Source organism: Miniopterus natalensis, chromosome X, assembly GCF_054644295.1.
Source record: "Miniopterus natalensis isolate mMinNat1 chromosome X, mMinNat1.hap1, whole genome shotgun sequence".
Lineage (NCBI taxonomy): Eukaryota > Metazoa > Chordata > Mammalia > Chiroptera > Miniopteridae > Miniopterus > Miniopterus natalensis.
The window spans coordinates 50889299-50908068 of NC_142103.1; the positions used below are offsets into that span (position 1 = coordinate 50889299).

At 35.5% G+C, this 18770-nt stretch overlaps 1 protein-coding gene across 8 annotated transcripts in view; it reads left to right on the plus strand.

Annotated features, from left to right (window-relative positions):
* Window positions 1–18770, plus strand: part of ATRX (ATRX chromatin remodeler) — a 263885-nt gene that overhangs the window by 104451 nt on the left and 140664 nt on the right. For all 8 annotated transcript variants that reach the window (XM_087813462.1, XM_016207255.2, XM_087813461.1 and 5 more), the window contains 4 exons: window positions 3208–3341; window positions 3803–3979; window positions 10050–10143; window positions 18005–18107. In XM_087813462.1, the coding sequence (XP_087669588.1) occupies window positions 3208–3341; window positions 3803–3979; window positions 10050–10143; window positions 18005–18107 (508 nt within the window). The remainder of the gene's footprint in view (window positions 1–3207; window positions 3342–3802; window positions 3980–10049; window positions 10144–18004; window positions 18108–18770) is intronic.

Consider the following 18770-nt stretch of genomic DNA (forward strand, 5'->3'; position numbering starts at 1 on the left):
ATTTAGTGTATGCTTTCATTTGGTTAACAGAATTTATGAAGTAATGGGTCAAAAATATTCCTCAGTTTGAGGCAGTTTCATAATGAAGTAGTTTATTAAATATTGATTTTCTAAGAATATGTTTTGCTGTCAAACAAATTATCTCATGTGGCGTTTTGTCTTAGATTGCCATTTGTCTGACTAAGTAAATTCACTATGGTGGGCCTGTCTGATATTGTTGTTATTGGTTGATGGCAACAGAGCAAGTATAGGATTGGAAGGTTATTAAGTATGAAGATGAAATTGGTCAAAATAGTAGAATTGTCCCTCAGATTTTACAATATATTGCAGAATTAAATAGAATTGGGAAAATATCAGTGCTAAGAGCATTTTCAAAAGTTTTGGTGGAGAGCTTAGGCTAAAACATGATTTTGGTAATTTTTTATTTATAATATAAAATCTGTTAACACATTTGTCACTTTTGAAAGAAGTAATTCTTTGTTTTTATTTTTAGTTTGTTATACTTTACCACCAATATAGTTTTATTTATTTATTTATTTAAATCTTTATTGTTGAGAGTATTACAGATGTCCCCCCTTTTTATCCCACATTGCCCCACTCCACCCAGATCCCGCCCCACCCCAGGCCTTCACCACCCTATTGTCTATGTCCATGACTTATGCATATATGCATATAAGTTCTTTGCTTATTCTCTTTCTGGCCCCTCTCTGCTTCCCTCTGAGATTCTTCAGTCTGTTCCATGTTTCCATGCCTCTGGTTCTATTTTATTCATCAGTTTATTTTGTTCTTTAGATTCCTTGTTCATTTATTTTGATTTTTAGATTCAATTGTTGATAGACATGTACTTATTGCCATTTTATTGTTCATAGTTTTTATCTGTTTTTTCCCCTTCTTCTTAAAGAAGACCTTTTAACGTTTCATGTAGTACTGGTTTGGTGTTGATGAAGTCCCTTAGCTTTTTCTTATCTGTGAAGCTCTTTATCTCTCCTTCAATGATAGCTTTGCTGGGTAGAGTAGTCTTGGTTGTAGCTTCTTGCTTTTCATCACTTTGATTATTTCTTGCTACTCTCTTTTGACCTGCAGTTTCTGAAAAATCAGCTAACAGTCATATGGGTGCTCCCTTGTAGGTAACTAATTACTTTTCTCTTGCTGCTTTCAAGATTCTCTTTAGCTTTTAGCATTTTAATTATGATGTATCTTGGTGTGGGCCTCTTTGGGTTCCTCTTGTTTGGGACTCTCTGCGTTTCCTGGACTTGTATGTCTATTTCTTTCACAAAGTAAGAGAAGTTTTCTGTCATTTTTTCAAATAGGATTTGAATTTCCTGCTGCCTCTCTTCTCCTTCTGGCATCCCTATGATGCTAATGTTGGTATGCTTAAAGTTGTCCCAGAAGCTCTGTACACTATGTTTATATTTCTGGATTCTTTTTTTGCTCTTCTGATTGGGTGATTTTTTGCTTCCTTATATTCCAAACTGTTGATTTGATTCTTGGCGACCTCTACTCTATTCTTGATTCCTTTTAAATTATTCTTCACTTCAGTTAGTGTATGCTTCATTTCTGACTGGTCCTTTTTTATGTCCTTGGTGTTCTCATTAAGTTTCTTGAAATTCTCACTAAGTTCCTTGAAGTTCTCAGTAAGCTCCTTCAGCATCCTTACAACCATTGCTGTGAACTCTGTATCTAGTAGTTTCCTTGCTTCCATTTCATTTAGTTATTTTTCTGGAGATTTCTTTTGTTCTTTCCTTTGTGACATGTTTCTTTGTCTCCACATTTTGGCTGCTTCCCTGTGCTTGTTTCTGTATGTTAGGTAGAGGTGCTATGTCTCCTGTGCTATGTGTCCTAGTAGAGTGGCCTTGTGTAGTAGGTGTCCCGTAGGGTCCAGTGGCTCAGCCTCCCCAGTCACCTGAGCTCAGCACTCAAGGTTCGCCTCTGTGAGGTCTGTGTGCACTGTCCTGTTTGTAGTTGAGCCTTGATTGCTGTTGGTGTCACTGTGAGGGACTTATCTCCAGGCCAATGAGCTGTGCATACCAGCTGGGACTACAGCAGAATAGCTGCTGTGTAGGAGCTGCCCCAGTGGAGCAGGATTTGCTTCAGTGGGGCTTTGGTGCTCTTTGAGTGTGCCCCTTGAGTGTGTTGCTCATGGATGTGGTAGGGTTGTAATCTGGTGTGGTCTGAAGCTCACCATGGGATGGGCTGGCTCTGGGGCCTCCTGGGAGATGCAAAGTCAACTACTTCATGTGCCCTTCCTGGGGCTACCCAGCATGAGCTGCTGAGTGATTTGTAGATGGCTGCTACTTGTGATGGACTTGGAGGTGCCCAGGAGAGACCAAGCTGTGAACCAAGGCTGCTGCTAGTGCTGCCTGGGTCCTCTTATCAAGAGGTATGGGGCACGCTGACACCAGCTGCTGCTTGTTTGAGAGATTTTAGAAAAGTCTGAAGCCTGAGCCAGGACAGGACATTCTTACGGAAAGACAACTGGGAATTGGGTGGGACGTGGTCTCAGGGAGTCACCAGGGCCAGGCAAACAGTGTGAGCCAGGTTGAAGGAAACTGCGATAATGGTGACGGGCTCTGGGCACTGTGGCACGGAAGTTTCAGCATAGGAACATTGACCTCTGCCAGCACTTTTTTTTGGGAGAAAGCTGCCCCCCAGTTCTTGTCCTGATGCTAGACACTTTAGTTCCTCCCCATATGTCCCTGAATCCTTTCAAGCTGCTGCCCCAGCTCTGGAGGTCAGAGGGAATGAGTCCAAGCAAGCCTGTGCTCCAGCCCTTTAAGAGGATCTGCCTACGTCTCCCAACAGCCTCCGTGTCACTCAGCCACAATTCCTGCTGGTTTTTACAGCCTGAAGTAATGGAGGCTTTTATTCCCAGCACTGGATCCCTGGGCTGAGGGGTCTGGTGTGGGGTGGAACCCCTTGCTCCTCACATAGACCTCCACAGCCAAGATATCCCTCCTGATTAAAAAAATGCTACAGGTGTGTGTCAGATCAGCTTGTTCCGTGCCTCTACCCCTTCTGCCAGTCTCAGTGTGGCTTCTTCTGTAATTCTCTAGTTGTAGGACTTCCGTTCAGCCAGATTTCAGGTGGTTTTTCTGTGGTTTAGGTGTAATTTTGATGTGGTTGTGACAGGATGCGAGTACCATGTTTACCTACACAGCCCTCTTGATTGGACCCAATATAGTATTTTATTGTCTTTTTACTCTCAAGAATTGCCAAGAAGATGCTTTTAGAAGAAATTAAAGCCAATCTTTCCTCTGAGGAGGATGGATCTTCAGAGGATGAACCGGAAGAAGGGAAAAAAAGAACTGGGAAACATAATGAAGTAAACCCAGGAGATGAGGGTGAGCTCCCCAAAGAAAAGTATGCGATATCATAATTTGATTGTTTGACCAGTTAAGTCTTTGAAGGCTACCTGACCATGCATGGCATTTCTTAATACATGCATTTGAAGTTTATGAAAATGTTTAAAACTTTACTACCTTTACTCCTTTTGAGTATCTGATAATAATTGTTCATGTTTTCTCAGTTACTGCCAATAAACAGATGATTTTTAAAGCAAGGTATTTTTCATCTTTTAAAAAAAGATCTACAAATATTTGGTGATGTTTAATCAATATTTAATAATAGTAATAGATCAGGTCTGATGTATGAGATTGCCTGGTCTCACCAATGATACTCAGGTAAGTATACAACAATGATCTTTTCCATAAGTCATCATAATTGTCAACAAACAAAATAGTTTTATAAAATATTTTAAAGGAAAAAAGTTTGAAGGTTTTACTGATTTATTTTCTCCATTTAGAAGCAAAAAATCAAGTCAATTCTGAATCAGATTCAGATTCTGAAGAATCTAAGAAGCCAAGATACAGACATAGGCTTTTGAGGCACAAACTGACTGTGAGTGATGGAGAATCTGGAGAAGAAAAAAAGACTAAGCCTAAAGAGCACAGAGAAGCCAAAGGCAGAAATAGAAGGAAGGGTAAGACATTTTAATTCCTAATGTAAGGAACATACTGGTTTTAAAAACTAATTATAGTAATGAAATTTATGTATATCTGCTCCAACAGTTGACCACCTATATTAAGTAAATATCAGCACACTGGCAACAACTATTCCCTTACATGAGAGTGAAGTAAAGAATCTAGAGTGGGAAAATAACCCCGAAACTTGAGAGATGACAGGAAAAATATTTTTAACCTTTAGTAGTCTTACATTTAGATTGAAAAGATAAATAAATATGCCATAAATAAAATATAGTTAAAGGTTATGTAGAAAATACAGAATTGCTTATAACTGCAGGAAGAAATAATGCTTTCCTAAGAAAAGGTATAAGATACAATTAATTTGGGTGGATTTATGCCTACTTATATATAAAACTTATATGTAGTCAGATTAAATTTTCATTACATTAAAAATCTGAATTCTTCAGCAATGAGTGCTTACATGTTTCCAGTACCATAGTAAACACTGAGGATATAAAAATGAATTAGGAGGTCATTGTATTGTATGATGGTTTTCAACCTGGCTACACATGCAGATCGCTTCGGGGATTTTAAAATATACCCATGACAGAGTTCTATCCCAAGCCAATTATAGTATAGTAGGTGGTGGTGGAACGTAGGTTTTTTTAATTGATTAAAAATATTCTTTTAACATATGTTTTTATTGATTTCAGAGAGAGGAAGGGAGAGGGAGAGAGAGAAATGTCAATGATGAGAGAGTCATTGATTGGCTGCCTCCTGCCTGCCCCCTACTGGGGATAGAGCTCGAAACCTGGGCATGTTCCCTGACTGAGAATTGTACAGGAACCCTTCGGTGCCTGGGACGATGCCCTACCAACTGAGCCACACTGGCCAGGGCTCCATATGTTTTAAAAGCATTTCTGAGCCCTAGGTGGTTTAGCTTGGTGGTTAGAGCATCAGCCCACGGACTGAGGTGTCTCTGGTTGGATTCCAGTCAAGGGCACGTACCTTGGTTGCAGGCTTGATCCCTGGCCCTGATCAGGACGCGTGTGGGAGGCAACCAGTCGATGTCTCTCTCTCACATTGGTGTTTCCCTCTCCCTCTCTCTCTCTGTCTCTGTCTCTTTCCCTTCCACTCTCTGAAAAGCAATGGAAAAATTATCCTCAGGTGAGGATTAAAAAATAAAAAGCATCTCTGATATGATTCTTATTATTAGCCAGGTTTGACAGTCATTGGTTTGGTAAGAATTTTTGATATTAACATTATAAGAAATTAAAGCACCATGAGGATGTCTTGTACAACAGAAGTATAGTGTGGCACAAAGAAGGATTTCTTTATCTTCTTAGGGGGTGGTGGGTATCCCCAGAGAAGACTTCATGAAGATGAGGAGGTTCACCTAACACAGTGTTGTACATGGGTTGCAGGTAGATGTGTTGTGAGGATTTCTAATGTAAGCAGGAAAAAAATTTTAGAAGCTTCTGCAAAATGTTTGGTAAATGGTGGAGGGGATGCAATTAATATAGTATTGTTGGACTATAGGAGGGAGTAGGAAAAGGAGCTATGGGAAATAAGGCTGGGCCAGTAAGACAGAGACCAAATGCTGGAGACCCTTGTAAACTTTTGTTTCTCATACTGGAGCACTTGGCAGTGAACCCATGGATACATGAGGTTGTGGAGTAAAACATGATACGTCTCTGGTGTATTCATTTACTTGAGAATTGTGGGAGAGCATTTCTTATGTGAAGTAATCACATGTATATCGAGCAATTAAATGTTAAATTTGTCTCAGAATTTTGGCTAACAAAAATTTCAAAGAAATTTTTTTGCTTCTTAGAAGCAGACTGTGAAGACTACTACCCAACTCTTTTAGGGCAGATTAGCTCTTTGCTACTAGTAATAGAAAAGCAGTTGTGGAAGTCACTGATAACTCAGTTCTATAGGCTGGAGAACCATTGAAAGTTGTTGTGTTTTTTTAATTTAAAAAAGTATATAATTTTTTTTATATCATAGCTGTATTGAAATATAATTCACAAACAGTACACTTTACCTCTTTACAGTGTACAATTTAATTATTTTTAGTATATTTAAAGAGGAATGCTACCACTTAAATATTTTCATTTGAGGTATACTATATAGAGAGAGAACTGTGCATTTCATAATTTGAAAACTTGATGAACACATGTGGAACCTAGATAAAGGCACAGGACATTCATTACTGGTACTCAAGAATCACAACCTCAGCACAACCCACTTGAAGGATATAATAAGATCAGATTAGTTGCCTGTTATTCTGTGATACTGAAGGCTTTGAATCTGTTTGGGGGATATTGCTATAGTTGATGCCAAATGCGGTTGTTGACTTGAGTTATATAAGAGGTTGAATTGTTAGGCCTTATTAGCTGATACAAAAGATGAAAGTCTAGGATGAACTTGCAGGTCTTTGGAGTTGTAGTATATTTTTAAAACCACAAAAATAATTGAGATTGCCTAGTGGAATTATAGCATTGTGCAAATGGAGGGCTAAGGAAAAAATATTGGAATGCTGAACATTTAAAGGTCTATTGAGCAATTGTTTCCCATAAAAGAAGAAAACAAGGAAGTCACCCCTCCACATACACATATACTTAATATGTCATGGACATTTCCATGTTAATAAATGAATAATAATACATCATTTTGTGAATGCTTAGCTCATAAATTTCTTTGCAGCATGACTACAAACGTCTTTCAGATTCTATAAAAGAAATCGAACAATTTAGCAGGTTACATAAAGAGAAATAGTGATTTTGCCTCAAAGCCTCAGCTAAGGATAGAGTGCTTTAGTGGGCACAATTACATTCGAAATGCTTTATTAAAACCCACATTTTCTGTGACCTATGTTTTCACTCTCTTCTTCTATGGGTAACTTACTATCCTCGTGGTTTTTGTTTGTTTGTGTAGGTGGGAGTAAATTAAAATCCCATCATTTATCTTTTTAATATGGATTATGATTGTAGTGATTGATACTATATTTGAAATGGAATGATTTTCCAATAAGTTTTGCATAGTCTTGTGTCCCTATATTGTGTGGAAACTTGAGTTGGGCAATGGGGAGAAATGAAAAGAGAATAGCTTACTTATTAAAATCAAGTGCAACATGGAAACTTTAATTTTCACCTAAATTTGAAAAAAGTTCTGGAAGTTATTTTGGTGATAATTTCGAAAATGTAATTATTGTCTTTATATTAGAAGATATTAAATTGATGTTATTTTTCTCAAGTGTTATAATGGCATTTAGTTATGTTGGACAGTATCCTTATGCTTAATGGTAAAGTGTCATGATGTCTACACTTAATTTCAAATGGTTCAGTGCATGTATATGTACAGAAGGATAAAGCAAATGTGGTAAACTGTTAACAATAAGTGAATTTAGAAGAAGGGATTCAGGTGTTCATTCAACAATTCTCTTAAATTTTTGGTAGGTTTGAAAATTTCAAAATAAAATGATTGATGAGAACTTGATACTGGGTTTAAAATTATACTTAATCACAAAATTGTGTTTGTATGCATTTGGACACACGTGTTCTTCCACAATTCATAGTTGCTTACTTAGCAGGTCTTTTTTATTTTTTATTGCAGTAAAATATTCATAACAAAATTTTAACCCTTTTAATCATTTTAAGTGTACAATTCAGTGGCATTAAGTATATTCACATTGTTGTGCAGCCATGAACATTATCTGTCTCCAGAACTCTCATCACGTAACTTATTTCCTTCTCCTCCAATAGCAGTTTTTTTTATAATATCTATGTTTGCCCATATTTGTTTGTTTTTAAAATAGAACAGACCTTTGATTTTGATATATGGTCTTGGTAAATCTTTTAAAATTTTAAAATTTTGCAATACTTTTAGATTTACAGAATTGTTGCAAAAAATGGTACAGAGTTCCTGGGTATCTTTGACTTAGTTTCTCTAACACTTTACACTTATTACATAGTACAGTAATCAAAGCCAGGAAATTAACATTGATTGATACAATACTATTAAGTAAACCAAGTGTTGGCTAATTACACCAGTAGGCTAAATCAGACCTTCTGCCTATTTTTATAAATAAAGTTATATTGCCATATAGTCATACTTATTCAGTTACTGCTTTCATGTGTTTATAAGGGCAAAGTTGAGTAAAGGTGAGTTGTTGCAACAGATACCATATAGCCAAAAAGTTGAAAATATTTACAATCATACTTTTTACATAAAACGTTTTTTTACCTCTGAAGTAAAATATAGATCTTTCCCCACTAATGTCCTTTTTGTGCTTCAAAGTCCAATATAGGATTCTACATTGCATTCGGTTGTAATGTTTTCTTAATCTACTCCAATCTGTGACAGTTCCTCTGTCTTTTCTTTCATGACCTTGCCAGTTTTCAAGAGTATTGATTAGTTATTTTCTAGACTATCCATCTGTGTGTATTTGTCTAATACCTTTTCATGATTAGATTGAATACCACAAAACAAGAGTACCACAAAAGTGATATTGAATCCTTCTCATTGTATCATACCAAGGGTATATGATGCCAGGATGTCTTATTACTGGTAATGTTAATCTTGATTACTTGGTTAAATTGGTGTCTGCTGGTTTTCCACTGTAAAAGATATTCTTCTGTTCATATTTAATGAATCTCTTGTGGGGAAATACTTTGAGACTAGACAAATCTTCTGTTTCTCATCATACTTAAGCCCACTAGTTTTAGTATGCTTCTTGCTTGGAGCAATTATTACTGTGGTGTTTGTCTAGTGGTGATTTTCTATTTCTTTTATTACTTCTACATTTACTAATTTTAAGGAAGAGCTGTCTGTTTCCCCCATTTTTTATCCCATTACTTATATTAATATGGACTTGTAGATGTTTATTTTATTTTATGAGTTATAATCCAATTGTTCATTTTGTTACTCAAATCGTTCCAGGTTTGGCTCAGGGGCTCCTTCAAATTGGATTATGTGTCCTTTGAATATGCCCCCATCATTTTTTGAGCACTACTTTACTTTCTGGTACCACATGATATTTCAGACTCATCTTGTATTTTCCCTGCTTGGCTTCCTGAAGCCAGAAAGATGAGTATTCTGGGGTTTTAGGTGCCTATGTCATAGTGGCAATTTTGGTGGAGAAAAATAAAATTTTGGAGAGAAAAAAAAATTCTTGAGATTTGCAGGGCCCAGATTCTTTTTCCCAATGTTGTGGCTAGAAATGCAGTTCTCCCAGAAATGGGGTTCTCTGTAGTTTTGGAATTCAGCCTGCCTTCCTGTCTCAAAAGCAGGAAAGAAATGGGGGGGGAAATGACACTCAACAGCTACCTGTCAAACCCCCAATTTTATAGGGATCATTATTTAAGTTTTTTTTTTTTTGATCCTCACCTGAGGATATGTTTTTATTGATTTTTATAGAGAGAGAGAAAAATCTATGTGAGAGAAAAACATCGATCTGTTGCCTCCCATATGTGCCCTGACCAGGGATCGAAGCTGCAACCTAGGTATGTGTCCTGACAGGAAATCGAACCTTCATCCTTTTGGTTTATGGGACGATGCTCCAACAGAGCCAGCTGGCCAGGGCCATTATTCAAGTTTTGATTTGAGTCCCCAATGTGTTTTCTTTTCAGAGTCTTTACATCATTTCTTTATGTATTTTGTCCATAGTTTTTAATTCTCATAAATGGCTAAGAGTCTGTAGTCACCCTGACACCATCATGGCCAGCCTACTGTGCTTGTTTTAAATAACCAGAATTATTTTACTTTATTCTATTTACCTTTGATAATTATGGATATATTTTATTGATAGGTAAATTCTTATTTTTAAGTTAATATACAGTTAACACACATTTCAGTGTAGAACCATAGTTTTATAATTATAGTTGGAATACCTTTGAATTATTTTAATAAATACCATTTGAATCATTAACTGATCTAATGTGCATGGTGTAGTGCCATTAATGTATATATTACAGATATTCTCACAGTAATTTAAGTTTGCATGTGAGGTTATTGACAAATTAAGTGAATTATATTTGTTTTGGGAAGTATTTAACAACTTTATATATATATTTTTTGTTGAAGTGAGCAGTGAAGATTCTGAAGATTCGGATTTTCTGGAATCAGGAGTTAGTGAAGAAGTTAGTGAATCTGAAGATGAACAACGGCCCAGAACAAGGTAAATGTTATATTTTTTTTCAAAAATTTTAGGAATTAATCTGAGTAATCATGTTTAAATTATTTGTAGAAATGTTGCTCTTACTAATAAAGTTAACTGAATATTTAATATTTTGGTTTGAACCTAATTGTTAAAGTTATTAAAATTTTTTTGGTATTTTTTTATTGTTGGCAGTATTACAGAGGTCTCCCATTTTCTCCTTTTTTGCCCCCCTCAACCCAATCTCAAATTATTAATTTAAAAGTAGTGTATATAAACATATGTGTAATTGAATTATGTGTTCTAAATGAGGTAGAGTTTCAGTGTATAAAAACACTCTTTACAGTACTTTTTGCTTGGGCGGGGGGGGGGGGGGGCGGTTTATAGTGTAGTAGATGAGAGACTCTATAGACAAATGACCGCAATCCATCTCCTGGCTTTACTACTTTTCATTTGTCTGAGTACCTTGTGCTTTTGTTCCCTCATCTGTAAAATGGGAGATTACAATAGTACTTACCTTATTGGTGGTTATGAGCATTAAATGAGACGCTTCATTGAAAGGGCTTATAATATTGCTTATTTGGCAAATTATAAGTGCTCCATGAATACTAATTAACGGTCTTACTAGTACTACTAGTATTATAGTAATTAAGATGTGTTTGTTTTTTTAACTCACAAAGCTACTGATGTAGATTATTAGTTATTTAAAATTTTGCTTTGTAGCATAGTATTTTAGAATAATATTAATGAATCCAAGAATTTTAATTTCTTTCAGAATAATATGATTCTTCTATAATTTATTAAATGGGCAATCTATTTATGTTTGTGTGTGTATATGTGTGTCAACATAGGTGTCTACACTTATAAATTTTAAAACATGTGAGGTTTTTTTTTGAGATTAGTACTTACCATGTTGTGCCTAGAGTATAGCAACTTATGTATTTTAGGGAGATATAAAATAATAGGGTGCAATGGTAATTTTAAAAAACAGATAGAAATCACGTAACAAAATTAACGAATTTATAGTGTAGAATACAGTGGGTTTTTTTTTTTTTTTTTTTTTTTTGCAACCTTTGTTTTTTATTTATTGTTGACAGTATTACAGATGTCCACCATTCCTCACGACATTTGCCTCCCTTCACACAGTCTCCGCCCCAGGCTTTCCCCACATTATTGTCTGTGTCCATGGCGTGTGTGTGTGTGTGTATTTTTTGATTAATCTCTTACCATCTTCCCCACCCCATTCGCCTCTAAGATCTCTCACTCTGCTCCATGTATCCATGCCTCTGGACCTGTTTTGTCAGTTTATTTTGTTCATTAGATTCCACATATAAGTGAGATCATGTGATAGTTGTCTTTCTCTGACTGGCTTATTTCGCTTAGCATAATGCTCTCCAGGTCCATCCATACTGTTGCAAAGATAAGAGTTCCTTCTTTATTCACAGCTGAATAGTATTCCATTGGGTGAATGCACCACAGCTTTTTTACCCACTTCTCTACTGATGGGCACTTGGGCTGTTTCCAGATCTCAGCTATTGAAAACTACGCTGCTATGAACATAGGGGTGCATATATTCTTTCTGATTGGTGTTTCAGGATTCTTAGGATATATTCCTAGAAGTGGGATCATTAGGTTAAATGGCAGTTCCATTTATAATTTTTTGAGGAAACGCCATACTGATTTCCACAGTGGCTGCACCAGTCTGCATTCCCACTAGCAGTGTACTAGGGTTCCCTTTTCTCCACATCCTTGCCAGCACTTGTTTGTTGATTTATCGATAGTAGCCATTCTGTCAGGTGTGAAGTGATACCTCATTGTGGTTTTAATTTGCACCTCTCTGATGATTAGTACATTGAGCATTTTTTCATGCCTGTTAGCCATCTGTATGTCCTCTTTGGAGAAGAGTGTATTCATGTCCCTCTCCCATTTTTTAATTGGATTATTTGTCTTCCTGGTGTTGAGTTGTATGAGTCGTTTATATATTTTGGAAATTAACCCCTTATCAAATGTATTATTGGCAAATATGTTCTCCCATACAGAGGGCTCACTTTTCATTTTGATGCTGATTTCTTTTGCTGTGGAGAAGCTTTTTAGTTTGTGTAGTCCTATTTGTTTATTTTTTCCTTTGTTTCTCTTGCTGTAGGATATGTATAGGCAAAAAGACTGCTTTTTGAGATGTTTGTGATTTTACTGCCTATGTTTCCTCCTAGTATTTTTATGGCTTCATAACTTACATTTAAGTCTTTTATTCATTTTGAGTTTATTCTGGTGTATAGTGTAAGTTGGTGGTCTAGTTTCATTTTTTTTGCATGTACCTGTCCAGTTTTCTGACCATTGTTGAAGAGACTGTCTTTACTCCATTGTATGCTTTTGCCTCCTTTGCTAAATATTAATTGACCATAATGATGTGGTTTGATTTCTGGGGTCTCTATTCTGTTCAGTTGGTCTATATGCCTGTTCTTATGCCAGTACCAGGCTGTTTTGATTACAGTGGCTTCATAGTATAGTCTAATATCTGCTATTGTATTTCTGTCATTATTTCTTTAAACAAGTTCTCTATCCCTTCTCATTTTCTTCCCCTTCTGGGTCCCCTATGATACTGTTTAATGTTCACATGTTTGTGTTTTCCCCCCAGCTTTTTTCTTGTAGTTAATTTCCAGTTTTTTATTTTTGTGGTAAGAAAATATGCTTGGTGTGATGTCAGTCTTAAATTCATTGAGACTAGTTTTGTTCATGAACATATGGTCTATCCTTAAGAATGTTCCATGTGCTCTTGAGAAGAATGTATATTCTGTTCTTTTGGGGTGGAAAGCTCTCTAAATATTGATTATGTCCATTTGGTTTAATGTGTCATTTAAGACCAACATTTTTTTTATTGACGTTCTGTTTGTTGTTAATGTTGTATTCATTTCCCCTACTATAACTGTATTTTTGTTGTGGTCATTTTCAAATTGCAAATGCTATTGTCTTTTCAAAAATTATTTTACCCCTTTTAAACTTTGTTATAATTAACATTTAATACCCCATTCTGAATAGAGTTGCAGTTTTCTCCTTCTGTCTGTCTATATGTCATTTTACTGTTTTGTACCCTTTGTCTTTTTGTTTCCAGTAAAACTGCTCCTTTCAGTACTTCTAATAATGCATATCTAGTGGTGGTAAATTCCCTTAGCTTTCGTTTGTCTGGCACAGTCTTTATTTCTCCTTCATATCTAAAAGGAAAACTTCTCTGGATATATTATTTTTGGCTGTTGATTTCTCTTTTTTAGTATTTTGAATATTTGATTTCACTTCCTCCTAGCTTGTAAGGTTTCTGCTGAAAAATCTGATGATAATCTAATGGGGTTTTCTTTTTTTAATTATTTTTTTCCTTTCTTTTCTTATTTCCTTTTATTTACTTTCTTTTTAAATTTAGTTTTCAAAATATTTCTGTTGTCCCCTTTTTTCCCCATTGACCCCTTCCACCTTGTACCCACTCCCCTCCCCAGGCCTTCACCACACTATTGTCTGTGTCTATAGGTTATGCATACATGCATATAGATTCTTTGGTTAATCTCTCCCCACCCACCCACCCCTACCTTCCCTCTGAATTTTTTCAGCCTGAGCCCTGCTTCCATGTCATTTAATCTATTTTGTTCATCAGTTTATTATGTTCTTTAAATTCCACATATAAGTGAGATCATGCGATATTTGTCTTTCTCTGCCTGGCTTATTTCACTTAGCATAATCTTCGCTAGGTCCATCCACACTATCCCAATGGGTACAAGATCCTTCTTCTTTACAGCTGCATAGTATTCCATGGTGTTCATGTCCCACAGCTGTTTTATCCACTCATCTTCTGATGGGCACTTGGGCTATTTCCAGATTTTACCTATTGTAAATTGTGCTGCTATGAACATAGGGGTGCATATATTCTTTCTGATTAATGTTTCAGGATTCTTAGGATATATTCCTACAAGTGGGATCACTGGGTCAAAAGGCAGTTCCATTTTTAATTTTTTGAGGAACCTCCATACTGTTTTCCATAGTGGTTGCACCAGTTTGCATTCCCACTAGCAGTGTACCAGGGTTCCCCTTTCTCCACATCCTGGCCAGCACCTGTCATTTGTTGATTTGCTGATGGAGCCATTCTAACAGGTGTGAAGTGATACCTCATTGTGGTTTTAATTTGCATCTCTCTGATGATTAGTGATGTTGACCATTTTTTCATATGTCTCTTGGCCATCTGTATGTCCTCTTTGGAGAAGTATTTATTCATGTCCTTTGCCCATTTTTTAATTCGATTGTCTTCCTCTTTTTGTGTTATATGAGTTCTTTGTACGCTTGGAAATTAGCCCTTCATCAGATGCATCCTTGGCAAATATGTTCTCCCATACCGTTGGGTTCCTTTGTATTTTGATCCTGATTTCTTTTGCTGTGCAGAAGCTTTTTAGTTTGATGTAGTTAATGGGGTTTTCTTTATATGTGACAGTCTTTTCTCCCTGTCTGTCTTGAGAAATCTTTCATAGTCATTAACTTTTGACAGTTACAATATATTGTTTTTTGGAGAAAGTGAGTTTTTATTGTTTGTTTGCTTGTTTTTGCATTGAGATAATTAGGTGTTCTGCTAGCCCCTTAGATTTGAGGTTTTAGCTCTTTCTAAACATTTGAGAAGTCCTCAACAATTATTCCTTTGAGTAGGCTCTCTGTTCCCTTCTCCTCTTCTCCTTCTGCTATATCCACTGTTCTTATATTGCTCTTTCTAATGGAGTCATATAGTGCTCTTAGAGTTCTTTTATTTTTTGTTAACCCTTAATTCTTTCTTCTCTTCCACCTGAGTTATTTCTAGATGTCTAAGTTTGAGATCACTCATTCTCTTTTCCATCTGGTCTGAGTTCTCTAATTCATTCTACAGAATCATTTATTGATTTCTTCAGCTCCAGAATTTTTGATTCTTTTTCGTAGTTTCAATCTCTAAAGTACTCATTTTATTCATTAATTTTATTTCTGAGCTCATTGAACTGCATTTCTGAGTTTTCTTATATCTTGTTGAATTTTTTCAGAACCACAATCTTTAATTTTCGGTTGCTTAAATCATGTCTTTTAGTTTGTTTTTTGGAGACTTCATTTTATTTCTGAGCTAAGTTGTTAACTTGGTTATTCTTGGTATTTGATTGTTTTTTTCACTGCCTGGTTATTTGAGATATTAAAATCTTTTTTAGATACTGTTTTGTTTTTAACATTTTAGCAGGTTGATAAGTAGAGGTCTTTCTTTTGTTTTTTAGTCGATGGTCCTATAGTGCAAGTTTTTGTTTCATCTGTACTACTTGGACTTCTGAGATCTCAGTGGGGCAGTGTCTCCTCAGAGGTGGAAAATGCTGTGATGTTGAGCATCTTTTCATGTGGTTTTATGGTCTCTGAGTTAGATGAGATAGATTTATGACCCTTGGACCTCCCTCAGACAGTCCAGAAAGATGCAAGGAAGTTCTCTCTTTCTTTTCCTTCCTGCAGAATGATCTGGGAATTTGGCAGCTTACTCCTGACCTTGTTGAGGTGATCAAGGAAGAGGGGAGGGCAAGTGTGAGCATAAATGCTATGGCATTTCTTACCATTTTAAGTGTGGCTCTTGGTTAGGTGTTTGTTTGTTGCAATTTTTTAACTGGTTTCTGAGTTCACACAAAGTTACTTTTTACCATATGTTGTTGCTTATTCTTTGTGTGTGGGAGGACAACAGCCTGGAGTTTCCTAGTCTACTATCTTGTGGAGGTCACTAGATATTTCATTACTTTTAATGGGTGAATAATATGCTATTGTATAGATAATACCACATTTTGTTTATCCATTCATCTGTGGGTGGACGCTTGGGTTTTTCACACTTTTTTTGCCATTATGAGTAATGTTGCTATGAACATTTATGTAAATTTTTACATAGTCCTATGTTTTTAGATTCATTCATAGGAACATACCTAAGAGTGGAATTGTTGGGTAATATGGTAACACTATGCCTAATTTCTAAATAACTGCCAAACTGTTTTCCATAGTGGCTTACCATTTTACATTCACACAAACAATGCACCAGGGTTTGAATTTTTCTAGGTCCTCACTAACATTTATCATTTTTGTTATTTTGTTTTTAGTCATCCTAGTGGTGTGCAATGGCAACTCATGATTTTCATTTGCTTTTCCCAAATAACTAATGATGCTGAGCAATTTTTCATGTGCTTACTGGTGATTCACATATTTTATTTGGAGAAACATCTATCAAAATTATTTTCCCAATTTTTAATTTGGTTATCTTTTTATATAGTTTGGGTATAAAACCCATGCCCAGATGTATGATTTGCCAATATTTTTTCCCATTGTGTGGGTTATCTTTTTACTTTCTTAAGAGTATCCATTTATGTACAAAAGTTTTTTCATATGTATTATGTCCAGTTTATCAGTTTTTTTGTGTGCTTGTGCTTTTGGTGTCACATATAAGAATCCATTGCCTAATCTAAGGTCACAAAGATTTATGGTAGTTTATTCTTTCACAAGTTTAGTAGTTTTAGCTCTTGCATCTAGAACTCTGATCCTTTTTTATAACCTCTTTGAAATTTTATTTAAGTAAGCTTCTAGTTTTGTATGTTTAGATGGTTCTCAATTTTTCTATTATAAATACTGTTGTAAAAATATATGCATATTCACACAGACATATTTACAAATATTTTTATTACAACACTTTTTAAATAATGTACATTTGCACACATATATATACACATATCTGTGTGTGTATTCACACATTTGTCTGATTATTTCCTTGGAGTATATTACTAAAAGTGACACTGTTGAGTCAAAGTTGTACAGTTTTAAGACTTGTCATACATGTTTTTATATTATCTTGTAGAAGCCAATATTTCTCCTCCCAGCACAATGTGTAAGTACCCATTTCCTCAAACCTCAAGAATAAATCAGTGAACAGTTTTTTAGCTATAATGTATATCTTAGGGGACTTTGATCCACTTTGAGTTAATTTTTGTGTATTGTACAAGATACAGGGCCAACATTATTCTTTTCCATGTAGACATACAGTTGTCTCAGCACAATTTGTTGAAAAGACTCTTTTTTTTTTATCAAATTGTCTTGACACCCTTGTGGAAAATCTGTTGACCATAAATGTAAAGTTTTATTTCTGGGTATTCATTTCTCTTCCATTCATCTGTATGTCTATCCTTGATGCCAGGAATATGCTGTTTGACTTACTATAACTGTGTACCGATTTCTAAGCTGAGAGAACTTTTCTCATCAAAAGTTGTCACTGTTTTTTGTCTTTTTTTTTTTTTTTTTATAAATTAAATGAGCTGATAGAAAGAAATCAGTATCCCACTTTTATACTCAGCTTTTTTAGAGATGGTGAATATTTTCATGTGTATATTGGCCCTTCACCCATTTTATTACTCATATTCCAAATCTATTCTCTGAGTAACTTAAAATATTGATCTTTGGATTAGAATTTAGAGTTATCCTTCTTGAACCTAGTGAAGTTATTATTATTATTATTATTTTTAAATATATCTTGATTGATTTCAGAGAGAGGAAAGGAGAGGGAGAGAGAGAGAGAGAGATAGAAACATCAGTGATGAGAGAGTCGTTGATCGGCTGCCTCCTGCACAACCCTGACTGGGAATCGAGCCCGCAACCCAGGCATGTGCCCTGACCAGGAATCGAACCCCGATCGCTTGGATCCTAGGTCGATGCTCTACCGCTGAGCCACGCCCGGCCGGGCTAGTGAAGTTATTTTGCTTTTTGTTTTTCTCCATCATTTTCAGTAATGTACACAAAGATAAAGCAGTTCTAAACTAGCAGATAATACATTTAAGGAAATTCATCATGAAGTATTTTATTTTGCATTTTTCATGTCCTTTAGGTCTGCAAAGAAAGCAGAATTGGAAGAAAATCAGCGGAGTTATAAACAGAAAAAGAAAAGGCGCCGCATTAAGGTTCAAGAAGATTCATCCAGTGAAAACAAGGTAATAATGATATTTTCCATGTTCTTGAATTGTAAATGGCACAGTAGACCATGTAAGTATGTTATTACCTCTTTTGCATTCCATTTGTTTGTCAAATTCTATTGGTTCATTTTCTTTTTATACTTTTGTGGAAGGATTGACTTATTGAATGTATAAATATGCAGAAGTATTGATTTTGACATATGAATTTTTTTTCTGTTTCTTAACTAAATCTAATTGAAATTTTAAACTGTTCTAATTCATTATTTTACATTCTGAGGGCTATAGAACTGTTGTAAAGTGTTCTACTTTCTGAAGACATAAAATATTTTATCCTGAATAATCATTCACATGGAATAAATTTCTTCTAGCAGTGAAGTTAGCCAATTTGAGTTTCTTATATATAAACAGAATTACGTAAAGTACAATTCTCTGTAGTATATTTTATTATGTCAACACTATTCTCTTTTGGGGAGGGTTCATTTTTTGTTTTTGTGTTTTTTTATTTTTTAACTGTATTTTTTTTCTCTTTTTTCAGTTTATCTTTATTGTTGAAAACATTACAGATGTCCCCTTTTTTTCCCCATTGACCCCCTCCACCCCGCACCGCACCCCAGGCCTTTACCACACTATTGTCTGTGTCCATAGGTTAAGCATATATGCATATAAATTTTTTGGTTAATC